This window comes from Xenopus laevis, chromosome 8L, assembly GCF_017654675.1.
Source record: "Xenopus laevis strain J_2021 chromosome 8L, Xenopus_laevis_v10.1, whole genome shotgun sequence".
NCBI classification, from domain to species: Eukaryota; Metazoa; Chordata; class Amphibia; order Anura; family Pipidae; genus Xenopus; species Xenopus laevis.
This window is the reverse complement of record NC_054385.1, coordinates 42,237,660-42,256,290: the sequence shown is the minus strand read 5'-3', so window position 1 is coordinate 42,256,290 and position 18,631 is coordinate 42,237,660. Positions and strand designations below refer to the sequence as shown.

Sequence of the window (18,631 nt, the reverse complement as noted above, 5' to 3'; positions counted from 1 at the left end):
GATTTACTTACTCGTATTCCTTTGGGTCCAAAGGGTCCTGGAATACCACCATCACCCTAGTAAAAAAATCCACATATATTACTAAAAATATGAATACATTCATGTGCCGTTTGCAGTTATGTTATTATAGTTTAGTATTATTTATGAACGTATTACCTTACCCCCTAATTTGCATAATACTCAGCATTACTGACTAACTCTTAGGAAAACTGTTGTTATTACTGCCCTCTGTTGGCCAATGGGTGTAATGCAGGACATTATAACTAGTTACTGATACTGAACATACAAAGACTGTTTGGAAGACTTTCTACAGCAGTGACAGCTATCATATCAGGGCCCCCTACAAGTTTAAAAAAACCCATTGGTGGCAGGGCCTATAGAGTATTAAAATAATACATTGATGGCCAGGGGTTTAAAAAAACACATTGGTGTTCAGTAGAATTGAACTCGTGACTTCAGGACTTCAACTTTGTCTATTTTCGTGGCTTCAGGTCTTTCACTGCTTCAGGACTTCAAATTCGTCTATTTTCGTGGCTTCCTGTCTTTTCGCCTCTTCAGGACTTCAAATTCGTCTATTTTCGTGGCTTCGGGTCTTTTCGCCGCTTCGGGAGTTCGTTTTTCGGGACTTCAGAAGAGGCGCCACAGCTTTGGCGCTTTCAAAAAGTACAGCACAGCCGGGCCCCCTTAAGGCCCGGGCTCGGTACAGGAGTACCCCCTGTGCCCCCCTGATGGCGCCCCGCTGCCACAGGTCAGAAGTATAAACGGTTATAAGTACGGTTATACTGTAAGTGAGGCCTGAAACGTTGCCTTCTTTTTGTCTACTTTTCATGTGAGCGAATAAAATCACCATGATGATATATCTTTACAGTGTGCTGCAGTTCCTTGGACTCTGTATATACTATAACTCCCATTTTCACTGGCATCAGTGTAGCAAAGGCCAATGATTCATTTACATAAAGGGTAATAGATATTGCTTTTTCTTGTGAGACAGTGGCTCTAATTCTAAAGGGGTCATTTACATAACAGAAGGCAATGTGCAAAGTGCATTAAAAAAGGCCTTTATGAATTGCCACGGGTCTCTGCTCTCCATTTCAGAGCACAGAAAACAGCAGCGCCCTGCATAAATACAATGCTGACAGTGTTAGGCAGCACTGTAATGCTGAGAAGAGGGAGAAGGGAAGCATGTAGACAATCAACCCCTGCCCCCCTCAAACATCCCCTACCTTGCACGTCATTCAGATGCATACCTTCTAACATTTTGGAAATAAAAAGAGGGACAAAAATATTGACCATGTCCATTTTTATGACCACACCCCCTAATTACCATGTCCGTTTTACAAAATTTAGCAGGTTATGAAGCTTTAAAATATTTTGTGGATTGCCCTTTAAGCTGTGAGTCTCCCAACTTATCTTTAACTGTTACAAAAGTATCTAAGTATCTATTCTGGGCTCTCTGCCAAAAGCTAGTTAAGTTAGACACTGTGTATCTTTTACTGGCTGTTCAGTGCAGGAGATCAAAGAGAAAGTCGAGACATTTCAGTAACAAACCTGGGACTGTGGGTTGAGCTGTCAAAATCGGGACAGCCCCACCAGTTGGGCGGTATGCAGATGCACAAGTTAGGGAGTGGCAGAAGATACATGCTACACAGGAGCCCTATAGTAGGCAGCAGTGCTGGGCCAAGCTGGATGGACATTTGTGTGAGGACAAATTACGAGGTTCAAACGTGGGTCTCAAGGGCCAAGACTAGAGGTAGGAAAACAGAAGACTAATGTGTTTAGTGCCCCCCCCCCCCACACCGCTGCACTCTAGGTATGTCCCTCTTCTGCCTACCCCTATTTCTAGCTCTGGCAGGTGGTAACGACAGAGAAAGTCTGCTCCTCCTGATGATGTGGACACACTGTGGTGCATCATTTTTCAAGTAAATTAAACGAGCCCTAAAAAGCATATGCAGAATTCTGGCCATAAAGCAAGACAGGGCTGGCGTAGTTTGTTAGAAAGAAAATAGTGACAACTGTACCAGAAATGGATTCCCTGGTGCAAATATTAACAATGACATTTCAAAATCACATTAGAACATATTCTTTAACAGCCCTGCACACTATGATATTATTATTATTATTATTATTATTATTAATAATAATAATTATAATAGAATCATGCTTCTGTACACAATATTAAACTTTGTTTTTTGTTATGATTGCAATACTTATTTTAAATACCATATACAGCTTAAAACATAAGAGCTGGACCAAAAGCCAAAATGGCCACCTTTATGTAAAAAAAAAAGTAATTACAACATTGTTAAACAATACATTTTTTACCTTGGGACCACGAGGTCCAGGCGGTCCTTCAGGTCCTGGAAATCCTGGTAGACCAAGGTGTCCTTCTAACCCCGGAAGGCCTCTCTCACCCTAAGGAAAGATGGAAATTAGATGTTGAGCTTCTAGAGACCAATGTCACTCCATTTTGGGAGCCCTCAAAATGGCAGATGGAACTTTCTAGAAAGCTTTTGCATGTCAATTCTAAGTCTACAGACAAGTGCGGGGCTTTTTTTTTAAGGTTTTATTCTCTTAACAGTACTTTGTTGTAAAATGATAATTAAGGAAAATATAAACCTTCAAAACAAGAGAATGTAAAATTTCTCTGCGTGCTCTTCTGAACACTTTTGCACTTTACAATCATTTTTACAATGCTTTTATAATGAAACTGTCAACGCCATCTGCTGGTCAGCTCTGCCAACCAGCCTGACAGTCGAGAAAATTTCAGTAGTAAATTTTGTAGTGTTCCTCTGCTTAGATTGGGATTGTCCTCCTTCCTCTGGATGAGCCAGCAGTTAGGCAGGTTCACTTGGACAAATAGGCTGAAAGTCTCTTAGACTCACTGTTTTGCTCACAATCGCACACTGAATGTTAATCCTGCTACAATCCACAATATAATATCAAATAGAAGGAAAAGCAAAAATTTATCAAAAATACAGGCTGGTTCAATATCGTGAAATTTTCATTTCAAGAATCAATTGTGTAGCTTCAGGCTGGGAAATCTGGCTCTTTCTATCCCATAGTACACATAGATGCCCATAGCAGTTAAGTGTGTCTCAGACAAACACCCAACACTTATCCCTGTTAATGTGGAGGCTGATAAAATACACAAACACATTGCCAAAGAACAGTGCTCCAAGCTTTGGCTGGGCAAACTTCCAAAACAATACCACAGATTTGCCCCAAGGGTATTATCTTAGACTAATTATATTGTGGGTATCATTTCCTCCTGCAATTATTGCATTTTTTAACACAGAGCCCAAAGCAGATGAGCATATGGTCATGCTTAAACTCCATTCATTTACTGTACATTGGCACAAAGAGGCAACAAGAAAAAAAATTGGTGAAATTTGCAGCCTCCTAATACCTAGCAACCCAGCAAGTTCCAGCAACCTCACTGTCAGAGCTTATGGCTTTTGAGATAAATGTACTTGCTGCAAGCACTAGGACTCTGCATAAGGTATTACAGACACTCGTTTGCAGGCAGTGCAAAATCTGTGACCTCCTGGGAGACGGTAGGACATGGAAACACAGAACTTTTACCCTAAAAAATAAAACTGCAGTAAAGGCAGGGGTTGAAGGATTCAGGTGAATATTATGGGCAGAATGAAAGAACTGTTGGACCTAGATGGGTGATGCCCAACATAGCTCTAACCTCTCCTCCCAATACTTCATCTGTGTTGTTTTTCTCTGTCCTTCAGTGATCTTTCGGCATTGTAGCAAGCATATATTTCTTACCTGAGCTGATCTTGATTTATTCAAGTAAGAGAAATATCACTGCCCTGCTGAAATAACTGTGCAAGCACAGTTTTTATCCACCCTCGCTTGACCCTGACACAGGGTATTCTCTATGGTCTACGTTGCAAACATAAACAGCATCTTTTCAAAATTAAAAAAAAGTAAGCTTCTTTACAGAAAAGTTACAACTTTTTTTTTAAAGCCCTCTATCATTCTAACTGCTGCCTCGTTGCTAGAGCTACTAAGTTGTAGCATCCAGACAGCCACTTCAGAGAGCATGAGAGTTGCATAACTAACTGTAGATATTAAAAAAACAACACACATGAATTATTTATTTTATGGTGAGTTATCCCTTTAATCCCATTACCCTAATTTACAGCTGTATGGTTAGACATTGGTGTGCCAGGGAATCAAACACAGCGCTTATTCCAACCTATCACTGAGACAGATCGGCTCAAGCTCTTGTTGCCAAATGACTTGTTTCTATAAAAGCTTGTCATGCTTAGCAAGCAAGCCAGAAAAGACCAACTTAATTCTATCAATAAGTCTGAGACATAAGCCGTGTCTTCTTTTTAAAGGGGAAGGTCACTTTTCCATTTATGTTATTAGTTATACGGTAGATACTGCTATTTCAAGCAAACAGTTGACCTCCATAATTTATTTTGTATGATTTTTTAATTATTAGCCTTAATATTCTGACTCTTTCCAGCCTTCAGATGAAGATGCTGGTCCTTGCTATAACAATTAGTGTACTTGTAAAAGGGGTCAATTGTATTTTGTTATAGTTACAGTGTAATTTGCAATTTAACCAGCCACCCATAAGATTGGCCATTATTTCCCTAGTATTTGCAGAGATGCAAGGCCCTGTAACCTATATAAGGGGGGGTGGAGAGAATCAGGGGACTCTCTCTCTCTCTCACTGCTCTCTGCACTTGGGTGCTGGATAAAATAGTGATATATAGAGGACAAAAGAATCTCTAGGAAGTGACACCCCCACGTTATGCTTGCTGCTATAAGGCTGTATTCAGGGGCACCAGAAGCATGCTCCATGTATTTACGTGAGGATGCCTGCATTGAGATGAGAATTAAATAGAAACACTGGGAAGGCTGCACTATACTTTCTAACTGTGACTGTGCTACAGTTTAATATTGGCTCACTGCAAGTCTATGCAAACTGCTTTGTCCTCAGCAAAGGCCTAAAAGAATTATAAGTAGCAGTACAACTGCCCGACAGTTGCATGCTTTATACCCTGGGAGTTGGTTACTGGCTGCCAACTTCCAAGTTATTAAGTAGCTGGTACTACCTCCTTTATTAACACTAAATCTCTATAGAACTCAAGTTTCTTTCTTAAACCAGCCTGTTTAATAAAGGATTAAATGTAATCTGCATTGAAGGTCAGAAACCAATATGTCTGCACATATATAAATACACTGTATAAGTATGCATTAAGTATGACTATGTGGCAGTCACTCTTGCAAGAAGGAATTTGCTCCAGCTTTACTATCATAGTGTGGACACAGGTGAAACAGTGGGTAGGTGGCATACGACTTGGTATGGCTGAAGACCATAAAAGATGCCCATGTGAGTTGTGGCAATAAGCAGATTGTTGTTGTTCCACAAAGGCCTTGGGATTCCAATGTAGATAATGTAATTAGCCACAGCTATATATGCCCCATATCCATAGTGCAGTGTATGCGTGCCAAGAAAAATTTAGTTTTATTTGACTAACAGCTGGGGAGTCACAGGAGACCTTTGCTCAGGACCCAACAAGTTGAATGCTTGTACCAATGTGTCATAAGAAATGACTTCACCCTCTGTTGCAAATCGGTCTGCCTTGCACTGTGCAGTTTTGGCTGCGAACAGACCTTGCTTAGCCCTACAGGCACTGTAGCAAATCATCTGCACTCAGGAAGCCAGTGCTTGGATCACATTACCTATACTTTATTTAGCGATTGAAGCAGGGCCATTAATCACAGGGTTCTCCAGCTGTTGCTAAACTACAGCTCTCAGCTGGCCCATGGCTAGTCATGGGATGCTGGAGGATGCGTTTAGGTTTAAAGGAGAACTAAACCTTAAAAATGAATACAGCTAAAAATGTGATATTTTATATACTGAACTTATTGCACCAGCCTAAAGTCTCAGCTTGTCAATAGCAGCAATGATCCAGGACTTCAAACTTGTCACAGGGGGTCACTATCTTGGAAAGTGTCTATGACACTCACATGCTAAATGGGCACATTATGTTTTGGGCTTCTGTACCAACCACAACCTTTTAGCAGGGAAGATATGTGCAACATTTCTAGCCTAGTTCTTTGGTTAAGCTTTAGTTCTCATAAATCTAATGTTGCAAGTCTCTGTGGTCCCTTTGTTTCTATATTAAACACCAATTATGCATGTCCCCCTGATAAGCCTAATTTTCCTTCTCTGAAGCCTTTCATGTACATTTATTTTTGAACTGAACCCCATATTCATGATGAGACCTAAGTAGAGATGTATTGAGGCTATAACAACCCCACCCCCTTCCTCTGCTTCATTCTGACCTATGTAAACCAGACAACATCCATGTCCATGTTATATATAAATTCCTTGTGCCTGGGGTGGCTTTGGATTCCCCTTGCTCCTGATTAACTCTCTATAGATCACCCAATGTTTGGATTAGTTGTGTATATAGTATTATTATTATTGGTCTGGCTATGTAACGGACATTCCACCGACATTAGCGGTGATCCTCCTGGCTTTAGGATTCTGCCTGGTAAGCAGATTGCAAAACTGGGAACTATCATAAAGCTTTTCAAGTCCAGTAGAGCAAGGAAAGTGACTAATGAAAACATTGCCATGACAGAAGGCCTGTGGTTGTGTAAAAGCCAGAGACTGTTATGTTACATAAAGCACGTTCCTACATTTGAGTATCTGAGTTGTGGATAATGCCATCTCTGCTATCAAGCCCTTATTAGTACAGGCTGACAGGAGTGTTTACTTTGTAGCCATCGCTTGCCACACACTTGTAAGCCTTGTATCCGGCATTCTAACTGAATTAAATGTTTTGTTTGCCTTAGAGCTAAATGTTAGTATGATGTAGAGAATAATGTTGTGAGACCATTTGCAACTGGTTTTAATTCTCTATTATTTGTGCTTTTCGAGTAACTTTGCTTTTTATTCAGCAGGTCTCCAGTTTTCAATTTCAGCAATCTGTTTGCTAGGGTTCAAATTATCCTAGCAACCATACACTGATTTGAATAAGAGACTGGATGAGTAATAATAAGCAGCAGTAGCAATACATTTGTAGCCTTAGAGAGCATTTTTATTTTAGATAGGTCAGTGACCCTCATTTGAAAGCTAGAAACACTCAGAAGAAGAAGGCAAAAAAATAATGAGGACCAACAGAAAAGTTTCTTAGAATTGGCCATTCTATAACATACTAAGGGGCCGATTCACTAACTTCGAGTGAAGGATTCGGAGGTAAAAAACTTAGAATTTCGAAGTTTTTTTTGGGCTACTTCGACCATCGAATGGGCTACTTCGACCTTCGACTACGACTACGACTTCGAATCGAAGGATTTATAGTAAAAATCGTTCGACTATTCGACCATTCGATAGTCAAAGTACTGTCTCTTTAAAAAAAACTTCGACCCCCTAGTTCGCCATCTAAAAGCTACCGAAGTCAATGTTAGCCTATGGGGAAGGTCCCCATAGGCTTGCCTAACGTTTTTTGAACGAAGGATATTCCTTCGATTGTTGGATTAAAATCCTTCGAATCGTTCGATTCAAAGGATTTTATCGTTCGATCGAACTATGTGCGCTAAATCCTTCGACTTCGAAGGATTTTAATTCCTAGTCGAATATCGAGGGTTAATTAACCCTCGATTTTCAACCCTTATGAATCGGCCCCTAAAAGTTAATTTAAAGGTGAACTACCTGAACAAGGGTTGATAAGGGCCATACTGCAAAGCCTGGCATACTGACATAGGAGATGATTTCTTGGACTGAGAAAAAAGAGAAAGTCTTACCTTTTCTCCTTTAACACCGCTGCAGTCACATTTCGATGCTGATGTACAACCTTGGCAAGCCTGAGGAATGAGAAACATCAACCAATCAGAAAGAGTGCAAATGAAAAGAGCCAACCAGAAATGATAGTTCACCAATGTCTCTGGCGATGGACAGTAATAAACTCGACCCGTTGTCAAAAACACTGCTTGATAGGTGCTGAAACACTTCTACACCTCTTGAATTAGTTATCAGCTGCTTGTTTGTATGTAATCTGTATGATCAATGTGTATGCCCTTCTGTTGGAAGATGCTGGCGCTTTATACGTACATGTAGTAATAATAATAATAATAACCCCATGTTTCTCTGTAAAATGACACTTTTTTTGTAGTTACTGAAAAACATGAGTTTAGGTAATGAATTTAGGGGCACTGATTTGGCTGTTCTGACGAACTGATCAGCTTGGCATTGTATTACACAGCCAGATGTACTGTTCTTAGGGTTACACGCTCATTTAAAAGGCTAGCAACGAAAGGCAAAATGATTATTACACCTAATTTGTTTTGCAATGGGATTCTGGTTGGGTACCACTGGATGAGTTGTCCCATTAATAAATGTGCATGAAGCATGATGAGGGCTTCAGATGGTGAGAACCGATTAGCTCTGTAATCTTCAAAGCTGGGAGAAATGCTGGCTCAGCTGCTGGCCTAATCCGTCAACAAGAAGAGCCACAAATGGGCGGAGGGGTGGCACGTCAGCATTTACAGCAAACCCGCTGGTGATCCAGCACACAGAACCATTGCACTTCCTTGGCCCACTCCAACCAATCTCTGGCTCTTTATACAGCCACTGACACTCCATAAGTGCAGCATGAAATTAATAAAGAGGAGGGTTTAATTCAAGCATTATTGCAAAAATAATAAGTACCACAATTAGCATTTCATTCAATACTATACATCTAATGTGAAATTCCTTTGATCTGATTGTTACCAGTGCTTCCACTAATTAAGTAGTTAAAAAAAGAGTTAGCCGCATGAGATAGCATACTGAGGGGCACTTTGGGAGGATGATTGATAGTGTTGGGGTTTGAGTATGACTGGGTGCTTACTGCATATACTGTGTATATTTGCAAGGGTTTCCTTCCAAAGTTCATATAATATAAGTTAAAGGACTAATAACACCAAACATGCAAAACACTTGATGCAAATCTATGGATATGTTTTGGTCCACGGCAGAGGGAACTGATGTGAAGGACAAAGACCATTGCTGTGTTGATATTTAAATAAATAGTTAAATAAAGAGAGTCTGTAGTATTGCTGCAGAATAAGTTCACAAGTACACACATTTGCACACTAACCTGCATGTGTACATTCATAAAAGAATTTGACTTGAGAAAATGCTTACTTGGAGTGCTGCACCTATACATGTAAGTGACCTGTGTACTAATAGTGTTTATGATGCTGCCCACTATTATAGTGTTGCCCTGCACTGGTAAAACTAGTGTGTTTGCTTTAGAAACACTACTATTGTTTATAGAAATAAGCTGCTGTGTAGCAATGGGGACAGCCACTCAAGGGAAAAAAGGTTCAGGTTACACAGCAGATAGCAGATAAGATCCGTAGAACAAAATGGTGTTATCTGTTATCCACTATTAAACCTGTGCCATATTTTTTCAATTTCCACCATTGCTACACAGCAGCTTATTTATATAAACATCAGTTTTACCAGTGCAGGGCAACACTACATTTTCTTTACTGTAAAACACTTTCTTTTTTTGTGTTACTGTTCCTTTAACAATGTTGCAGTTCTTTGAAATTATCACTAGAGGGAACTCCTACCTCACTTTTAAACTACCCATTGATGATTTAAATTTCTTGCCAAAAGTTCATGGAAGAGTATCTCGTGCATCATATTTTACAGGTTACAGCACTAAAACTTTTGTTAAGGTGGCCATACACATAGAGGTCCGCTCGTTTGGTGATTTCGCCAAACAAGCAGATCCTTTCCCGATATGCCCACATTGAGGTGTGCGATATCGGGCTGATCCAATCGTGGGCCCTAGGGCCCAACAATCGGATCATAATGTAGCCAATACAATCGATGCGGCAGTGATTTTTAACCCTGCGCGATCAACATCTGGCCAACTTTCAGCCATATATCGATCGGGAAAACCCGTTGGAGCACCCTAAACAGGGGCCAATAAGCTGCCGACTCGGCCTGTCAGGAGCTATTAATCGGCCTGTGTATGGAAACCTTTAGAGACAAAGGAAAAATACTTATGCACAATTCATCAAGTTTAGCATTTATGTGAAATTTATACCATTAGAAAGCACGGCCAGGCAGTAATGTGCACAAAGCAAGTTATATTTGGTAAAAAATACAAGGTTTGCTGAATGCTTTGAATTGGATGGAATGTGGCCCTATGCAGCATATGGGCCCCGCTATAGATGGCCTTATTCTTATGTTGGTGTGATTGGTCTCCAAGCCCTGTTTAACCCCTCCTACACACTGTTGGGGATAACGCTGTTTATTTTAATATTTTAAATCACCTGCTGCAAAAAACATTTTAGCTTTCAGCAGCAGGGAGTATTCTATATCACAAGACAACAGAACCTGTAGAAAAAGTGGAGGCTGGGGCTGTCGTATAATAGTTAGGGATGCTGCAGGAGCCAAACGAGAGCCTGTGCCAATATAGATATGTCAGTGAGTGCTACAAACATAGTCTATGTAAGAGCTTGTAGCATTTACTGAGTACAGAAAGATCTCCCGATTGTCTCCTGGAAAGTGTGTGTGGCACCTCCCAGGGATCTTGCTCTTACCATGAACATCTTGTCAGGGCCAATAATTTCTACTACATGTATCTATGAGAGCTCCATTTCCTTCCCCTTACAGCAATTACGGTTCATACGGTCTTGCAGGGTGTATTTATAGATGTAGAACTATGTATTCTAGTGAGGGGTTATTATGCCAGCCCTAATGCCAATTTCAGATACTCTCCAACTTGTCTATTGAATTGACCCCCTACCCCTTCCCACTGGAGACCATGCCATGTATCTGCCACACTTTCAGAACAGGCCTACCTATGAGCATTACTTGCCAAGGAATGAAGAGCCAGTCACATCCTTCATCACCTCATGTAACCCAACATGTAACTGACTCATCATCATCATCATCACCCAGTGACACCCAGAAGAGAACCAAGCACCTATTAAATTCCCCTGGCCCTGACAATTTGATGGATATGTTTTCTTGTTTACCTTATGTATGCATCAGTACTATCTATGCCAATGATAACTGTGCCCCGGGGTGTTCCCGGTTTGCACACGTACATGATGTCAACTTTTCAATTGAAAATAAAAATATATAAATAAAAAAAAAAAATTCCCCTGGCCCAACCATTACATAACACTTGAACCTATTTTGATGTAAAGGCAAAGCCATATAAGAGATGCAGAGACTGTTAAGGTGCTTAGGATTTTGCACCCTGAGGCCACAGATGCTTTTCACGTGTTTTAAGTCAATCACAAGCCTCCCAGGAATGTGTCTCTCAGAGGGAACGTTGTTACACAGAAAAACCTTTTCCAGGACACTGCCGCAGGGGAGCACCAAGACATTCTGATTATGACAACTGATTTAATGCTGCTATGATAGCTACCCAAGCATGTATCAGTTATAGGATTATTCTTTACTATGATTCATTCTATTTAATCAAATAGCGAACTCAGGGAACTCTGGGGAAGTTTATTTTGCTCTTTTGCTTTCTGCTAACACATTTAGGTCCATTCTGATCTTACTCATGCCCTGGATTGGATCACCCTGGGTATTCTTTCTTGGCTAATAAATGGAGCACCTTATGGAGCAATGTCTCCCTACTGTAGATCAGCCAACCTGATAATTTTAATTGGATGGATTTGAGTGAACAGGAATAAAATTGTACAATGCTCCAGAAAAAGTTAATGTTTCAAAGCTAAAATGTACATCTATTGCAATCAGGCCCGGATTTGTGGAAAGGCCACCTAGGCCCGGGCCTAGGGCGGCAGGATTTTAGGGGGGGTGGCATGCTGCCCAACAACACCCACATTGGTTCAAAAACACTGGGGATGCGCTGGAGATACAATCATTTTTTAAATTTCCCATGCGCCAATCCCCATTGCTCCAGTCCAGATGAAAATTTGCATGAATAAAGGGAAGGGGACAGGGGCGACAAACGGTAGTGAGCCTAGGGGCATCCACAATGTAAATCCGGCCCTGATTGCAATCTTAAAATAGCTTTTCTCAAGTGTTACCTGCATACCAGGGATCATTCATTTAGAAATGTAAGCACAAATGCAAAGTCTTAGAATGGATGCAATATTAAATACACTATTCACAAAGGCATTTGCACCGTTATATTTTGCTACCAAAGACAAATGAGTGAGTGCCAGTGCATCTTATCTCATAAAACATGTGCAATTGTGCACACAGATGCTGCAAAACCCTGGAGTTGATGTCAGCCTGGACCTACTAGTAATTCCAGAGTTTCCTAATCTGTTTGCTAATTTTTGTCATGTCATTGGCATGCTTTACGTAACAACATTTCCACTCTGTAATTGTGCACCACAAGTTGTGCTTTATTCATGAAAAACAGGTGCCCAAACTAAGTTTGGCAGAACCTCTCTATTAAATGGAAGAAAACAACTGATTTGAGATCACAAGCACTGCAAGGTACTGTATTCAACCACAGTCACAGTGTGGTGCCACTTAAAAAGGTCAAACCGAGTTTAGTCCCCTTAAAGTTAAACGACTTCCCCAATAACTTACCCTCAATTAACTGGAACATATCACTGCCTTGAGTAAGTGAATACATTAGCAGCTTCACTGATTTCCCGATGGAAACAGGCATTGGTATTGTATATGTCATTTTCCTTTTTCAAATAATGCGGGACAACAAAACAATTCCAATTCCATTTTATTCAGGCAAAATCTGTGCAATGTAAGTATTTAATGACTTGGGGCAGATAGAAGTGAACTGGCACCCAATGTAGCACAGCTCTTAGATGTATAAACTGGGTGGTTTTGCCATGCAGCAATGTGAGAATCTACCCTCAGGCAGCAATGTGAGAATCTACCCTCAGGCAGCACTTACCACCACATTAAAATATGTATTTCTCTTTTTCTCTGGAAATTTGGATCTTTAAGTAAAAAGAGCAGTTGTACTTTCTACATTAGTGATCAAGCCCCTAGCTCGGTTCAAAAGATGTAAGGCCGGTGCAGTGAGGGTGGGCAACATTTAGTCTGCTGTCACCTCATCTAGCAGGAAAGACAGAAGCACCCGTGTGTAGGGCAGTACCCAGAAATGTTATTTCTGACACAGAAAAACTGCACCTGGAGGGATGTACAAATATTCCAGCAAGTTAGCTATACATCTATTAGTGAAACTTCCACGCCTTCCCCAAAGTAGCAAAGGCTATAAATCATGTCATAAAGCTGCCTTGCTTTGCACAAAATTCACAGCTGTAAGAAGAGAAGGGACCAGACTATGGGAGGGCCCCAGACAAGACTATGAGCCCTTCTGCTTTCAATAAAATATCATTAAATATCAAAGAATCATTAAAGCTCAAGCCCTGTAGGACCTCTAAGACCCATAACACATGGGGCATTTTGACTGGCACTGTGATCATTATAAAAACAGTAGCAGTCAAAATACCCTATCCACCTGTCACCACTTCCCTTATACCCAGTGATATATGAGAAACGTGCTGCCTAAAGGCAGATGTGGTGGTGACAGGGGGACCCCTGCTCAGAAATATTCCCTTCAGCTCCGGCTCATGCAACTGAAACAAAACTGCCGGCACTGTGAATAGTTTTGCCCCCTGCATGGCATATCCATGGGACCACAGACATTTTAGTGCATAAATACAGTATTTATTACCCAATAATATTTATAGAGTTCACAGGTGCTAAAATTACCTATTTTTATTGGTTATAAAAAATGTTTTAAAACAAGAAACATTCATTGGCACATTACATCCAGGCACGTGTAATGTCTGAGAGTGAATTATGGCCAATGTAAGCTGCCACTTTTAATGTCTTTCCCCACAACTCCATATAACTGTCAGGCGACACCACTCACAAATCTGTAAGATCAATGGGGACTACGGCTAAATTCTATTTGAGTATTCAGGATATCCGTATTTTGCTTAAATGTTACTTAGGACTCCTGCCACGAGCCTTTGGGGCTTTTCTTCCATATGATTTCCAGATGGAATGAAACAGCATGTGGTATTTATTTATTATGCCGTCCAATTCACACTGCGCTATTGCATGCTATGAAAACACGATGTCAGGCTTTTCAAGCCATCGTATGTAGACTGGACTAATAAAAAAGTAGTTTATAACTCCCAGATGTCTAAAAATAAAGTTGTGCTTAACAGTTAAAGACTTCACTTGTCATCACTTGACTCTCAGTCTGAAGTCGGAGACTAGACCTGCTGGGAGCAAGAATGGACAAAACTTGTGCTAAAATAAAGAATAAATAGATTCTCCAAACTGACAATCTATTTATAATATCCATATTTTAAATTGTAGCAGTCACTCTGTTTGAACTTACAATACAAACTCAGTAATTATTTCCAATGTCTAAAAAAAATATGCTCACGCAAACTAAGGATACTATAGTTCTGGTAGATACGGCCAATTGTGGTCCATGTATAGCAAATCAAACTCAATCAATTTGACTGAAGCTGTGAACCGTTTTTATCAGCTAGTATTGGTGTGCAAGCTTTATATTTGATGTGCACGTTATTCTATTGTACAGTACTGCTTAACAAGTTGATGCTTAAAGGGACCTGTCACCCCAAAAAATTATTCAAAATCCCATTTTATCACATTAGTCAAGCAAAATGAACTTTAAATACACTATATAAATTATTTTAATCTTGTTTCCTTCAGTATGGGAATTCATAATTATAGCAAGCACATAGGAGCCATTTTGTGGACACTGTTATTAAGGCAAGCCTTGCATCATCTCAGAATCTTGTTTGTGCACCAGAATGGGGGACCCAATGTTCATCCCCATGCACTGGCTACACAATTAAATGGAGAAGAGACCTGGGGGAATGTGTGGAGAGCAGCGACATGTAGGAGATGCTGAATGGAAAGTGAAAGTAATTGTCTGCCCCACCTCTAGGTCTAAGGCATAGAGGAGGGGCAGACAATATTTGATTCACAGCTGAGATTTTTAATTGAGCTTACAACAGCTATGAACGGTTTCATAAAAAATAGAAATTGGATTTCATGTTTAATTTGAAAAGGACTTTTATTATACAGCTTTTTGTGTCTGGGTGATAGGTCCACTTTAAAGGGTATACCCATAACATGAAAGCACTTTTGCAATTTATATTCATTTTTTAGATTGAAAGATCCGCCAGCGGAGAAAAGCCTATCGGTTGCAATCTGCTCACTGAATATGTGTGCGCTGACAAGCATGGGATCAGACTGTCAGAGTACACAGGGATCAGATTCTGCTGTGAAAATACCTTTCTGTACCTTGTGACAATAGCCTTGGATGCAAGAAGCATCCCCTGCTCAGTTTCTGCCCCAATGACAGATAGAAATGAGCAGGGAAGTATCGGAAGACACCTCCTGCATCAGTAAAATAAGCTTTTGAATGTAAAAACTGCTAACACTATGAAATCTGGGGGGGGGGGGATTAATGTATTAATTGCCAAATTGCTTTGAAGAGCACACTAAGGATTTCACATTAAGTTTTATGGCCATGTTTATTTCCTATTATAAAATACTAATACTGACAATAACAATGTTATACAACACAGGCAACTTCATTAAACTAAAGTTCGAGCAAACATAGACCATGTATAGAATATCAGCACTGGGCTAATCAAGCTGAGCTTGAATGGGTTGAGAAATCAAGAAACATATGAAGGGTCATAGGTTTTGTAGTCCTGCTTTATCTAAAATAAGGGGGCTGCAATGGGGGTCTGGTTTTCCCAGGCCCCAACACAAATCAAGGTGGCCTTGCATTTATCTCTGATAAGTATGGGTTTGCTATCACCGGTGGGCCATGTTTCAATCTGCTCCCATTTGTACAGATTTACTAGAAGGCTTTGTACATAAGACCACCCTGTTAGTGTTTTATCAGCATTAGGTCACTCAGTACGTCTATCAGCTCTTTATAGTCTTTCAAAAGCACATATATTGCTTCTGTATGCAAGTTAAATAAATGTATAAATGTTAGCACATCTATACTAGCAATATGTGCAATATACTGGCATCACAATCAGAATTGCTGTGCAACCATTCCCATTCAACAGATATTTTTTGTTTATTCCTAATGAGAAAAAAGTATCTGAATTACTAAACAGTTCCAAAGAAATGTATAAGAATAGTGTAAGAGCTGTGAGTGATACATGCCGCTGAATAAAACATTTCTAAATAGTAAATTACATTCTGGCCCCTTTTGCAGTTCCTATCCATTGACCAACCCTTTTTTATTGCAAACCCTATTTTATGACACTTGTCCCAGGCCGTTATCTCAGGAATTCTTCTGCCACTGAATGTCCTTCAAGCATCCATTCTCTTCACTTAGAAAACCCTTCTGAAAACACACTTGTTCAGAGAAGTGCTCAAACAACTCCTGCCATCTGGTATTCCCAACGTAACTAGGATTACTTGAGCCTACTTGAGCGGATCCTGTTTGTCTTATTAGTTTCAAATTAAGATGTTTAAGGTTAGAAGAGGATCTCAGCTAGGCAGTAGTCTCTTCAGGTTAAATGTTTTTATTAGTGGCTATGCTGTCTATTATAACTCATTTATTGTCTTGTAACATGTTGTAATATTTGTCTTCATATTATTTCTGTTCCTTGAAAATGGCTGCATTTCCATGCTACTATTGCTTGACCCGCAAGTGCTCCTGAAAGTCAAAGCAACCGCCACCAATGTTTTCCTTAAGACATAAACAACTGATAACTGTACAACCATTTACTAAACCACTGATAAATGTTTTCATTCTGGGCAGTATCATATATTGTAAGGGGCTTTTGCTATAATTTTTACCAAGAGAATACATATGAGAATAATATCTGAATAATATCTGAAGCAGTAGAACTGGAGACTTGAGGGCCTCTAAGAAAATGCACTTGAGATTTTTTGTTCTTTTAATCTTGTGTATACTGTAATGCATTCCAAGAGTAGCACATTTTTAGGCATGACCAAACATGTTAAATGCAGCCAGTTTCTAGGTACTAACCCTCATGTTCATTACATTCTTTAATAAAAGCTAAAGTTTAGCTGTCTAAAATTATATATGTGGGAATCCCAGAAATAAAAAGAGGGCATTAAATGCTTCTGCAAGTCTTGGGTCCACATTTAAAAAGACTTTCACAAAGTTTGTACAAAAGCAGAGGACTAACATCACTCTGGGCAGGTAAGCTAAAAAATGTACTAAAAATATAACAAACAATGTAACCATTGCTCGTGTTCTGTTCCCAATAGCCAATGCTGGTACCATAAGCCTATATGACCCCTTCCGTTGTGTTACGTATGTGTGCAACATTGTTTATATAACTTTACTGTGAATGCAGCACTATATATTTTTATAAAGATAAAAGCCGGTAAGCTAGAAATAGAGAAAAATAACAAGCAGCAGAGAACTTGGCAAAGAACAACAATACATCTGTATATGACAAGTTTACAAACACAATTTTATGGCAAGAGCAAGAGCATGAGTGTACGCCTGCTAGTGAGTCATTAGCATAGCTTTAATATTGAAATACTGTAATAGTTTTTGCACCCTGACCCATATTTTAAAAAGGAGGCCCCTTCCTTAGTCTTAATATCACATACTATAGCTTGCCTTTTTCTGCTGCCTCTTCAAATTAGAGTTTTAAGGTTACAGTTAAAGATTTACGTGGCAAGGTTTAATACTATGAAAAAAATGTTTGTGGGTGGAAGAGAAGGCAATAAAAAACATGATTAAGATACAAAACTGACGTGTTTTTTTATAATGATAGACCCAATCTGACCCATGGCTGTTAATAAATCAGTCCCTCAGTGTTTAGAGTCCTTAAGGTGGCCATAGACGCAAAGATCTGCTCGTTTGGCGACATCGCCAAACGAGCTGATGTTTTTTCCCGATATGCCATTAACGAGCATGGCTATATCGGGGGTAATCTGATTGTTCGGCTGTATGGCTGAACAATCCAATTACAATGTGCAATGGGCTCCGGCGGGATCGGTCAGGTCAAAATCAAACCTGACCGATCGACCAAACGACCGATCTCCGCCGGATGAAAGCTGTCAGCACTCCACACACGATCCTCAATTTGTACGATAGGATCTGTGTGTCTATGGCCAGCTTTAGGTATATTTCAGCCTTCAGAGAAGAGCTCAAAACTGCCAACTGAGGAAACTATTTCTCATAGTCCTTTGGATCTTTCAGTTGTCATGGTTAGAATCTAAGGTTTTACCAAGGTTTATCAAGATAAATCTTGTGTAAGTAGTGTAATGAGGGTTAAGGGTGGGCCGGGTGCAAGATTTCTACCCTGGCCCTATGGACCGGCCCCTTCCATTCTCTGGAAGCTCGATTACATCCTCTTCCCATGATCCTCACATCTTCATGTCTGCAGTGTCAAAAGCCCTGTGGGGGAGCAGACCCAAGTGCAATCGAATCCCACAGCACTTTGTCCACTCGGCATCTGGTGTCAGATTATAAGAAAAAGTGTTAATTAGGTTAATTAGGTGATGGGATAGGTGACGCCTACGTTTTACCTTCTACCCACCATCTGTAAATATACATACACAGATGGGTCGCAACTCTTTGCCTTCAGTTTCATAATTTCACAGAATTTTAGAATTAGTGTTTAAAGTTTT

General features: G+C 40.0%; 1 protein-coding gene across 5 annotated transcripts in view; it reads right to left on the bottom strand.

Annotated features, from left to right (window-relative positions):
• The window catches only part of col4a5.L (collagen, type IV, alpha 5 L homeolog), a 93,721-nt gene that overhangs the window by 61,493 nt on the left and 13,597 nt on the right, over positions 1–18,631 (bottom strand). For all 5 annotated transcript variants that reach the window (XM_018229834.2, XM_018229836.2, XM_018229835.2 and 2 more), the window contains exons 2-4: positions 7,786–7,845; positions 2,323–2,412; positions 12–56 (exon numbers count right to left, since the gene is read on the bottom strand). In XM_018229834.2, the coding sequence (XP_018085323.1) occupies positions 12–56; positions 2,323–2,412; positions 7,786–7,845 (195 nt within the window). The remainder of the gene's footprint in view (positions 1–11; positions 57–2,322; positions 2,413–7,785; positions 7,846–18,631) is intronic.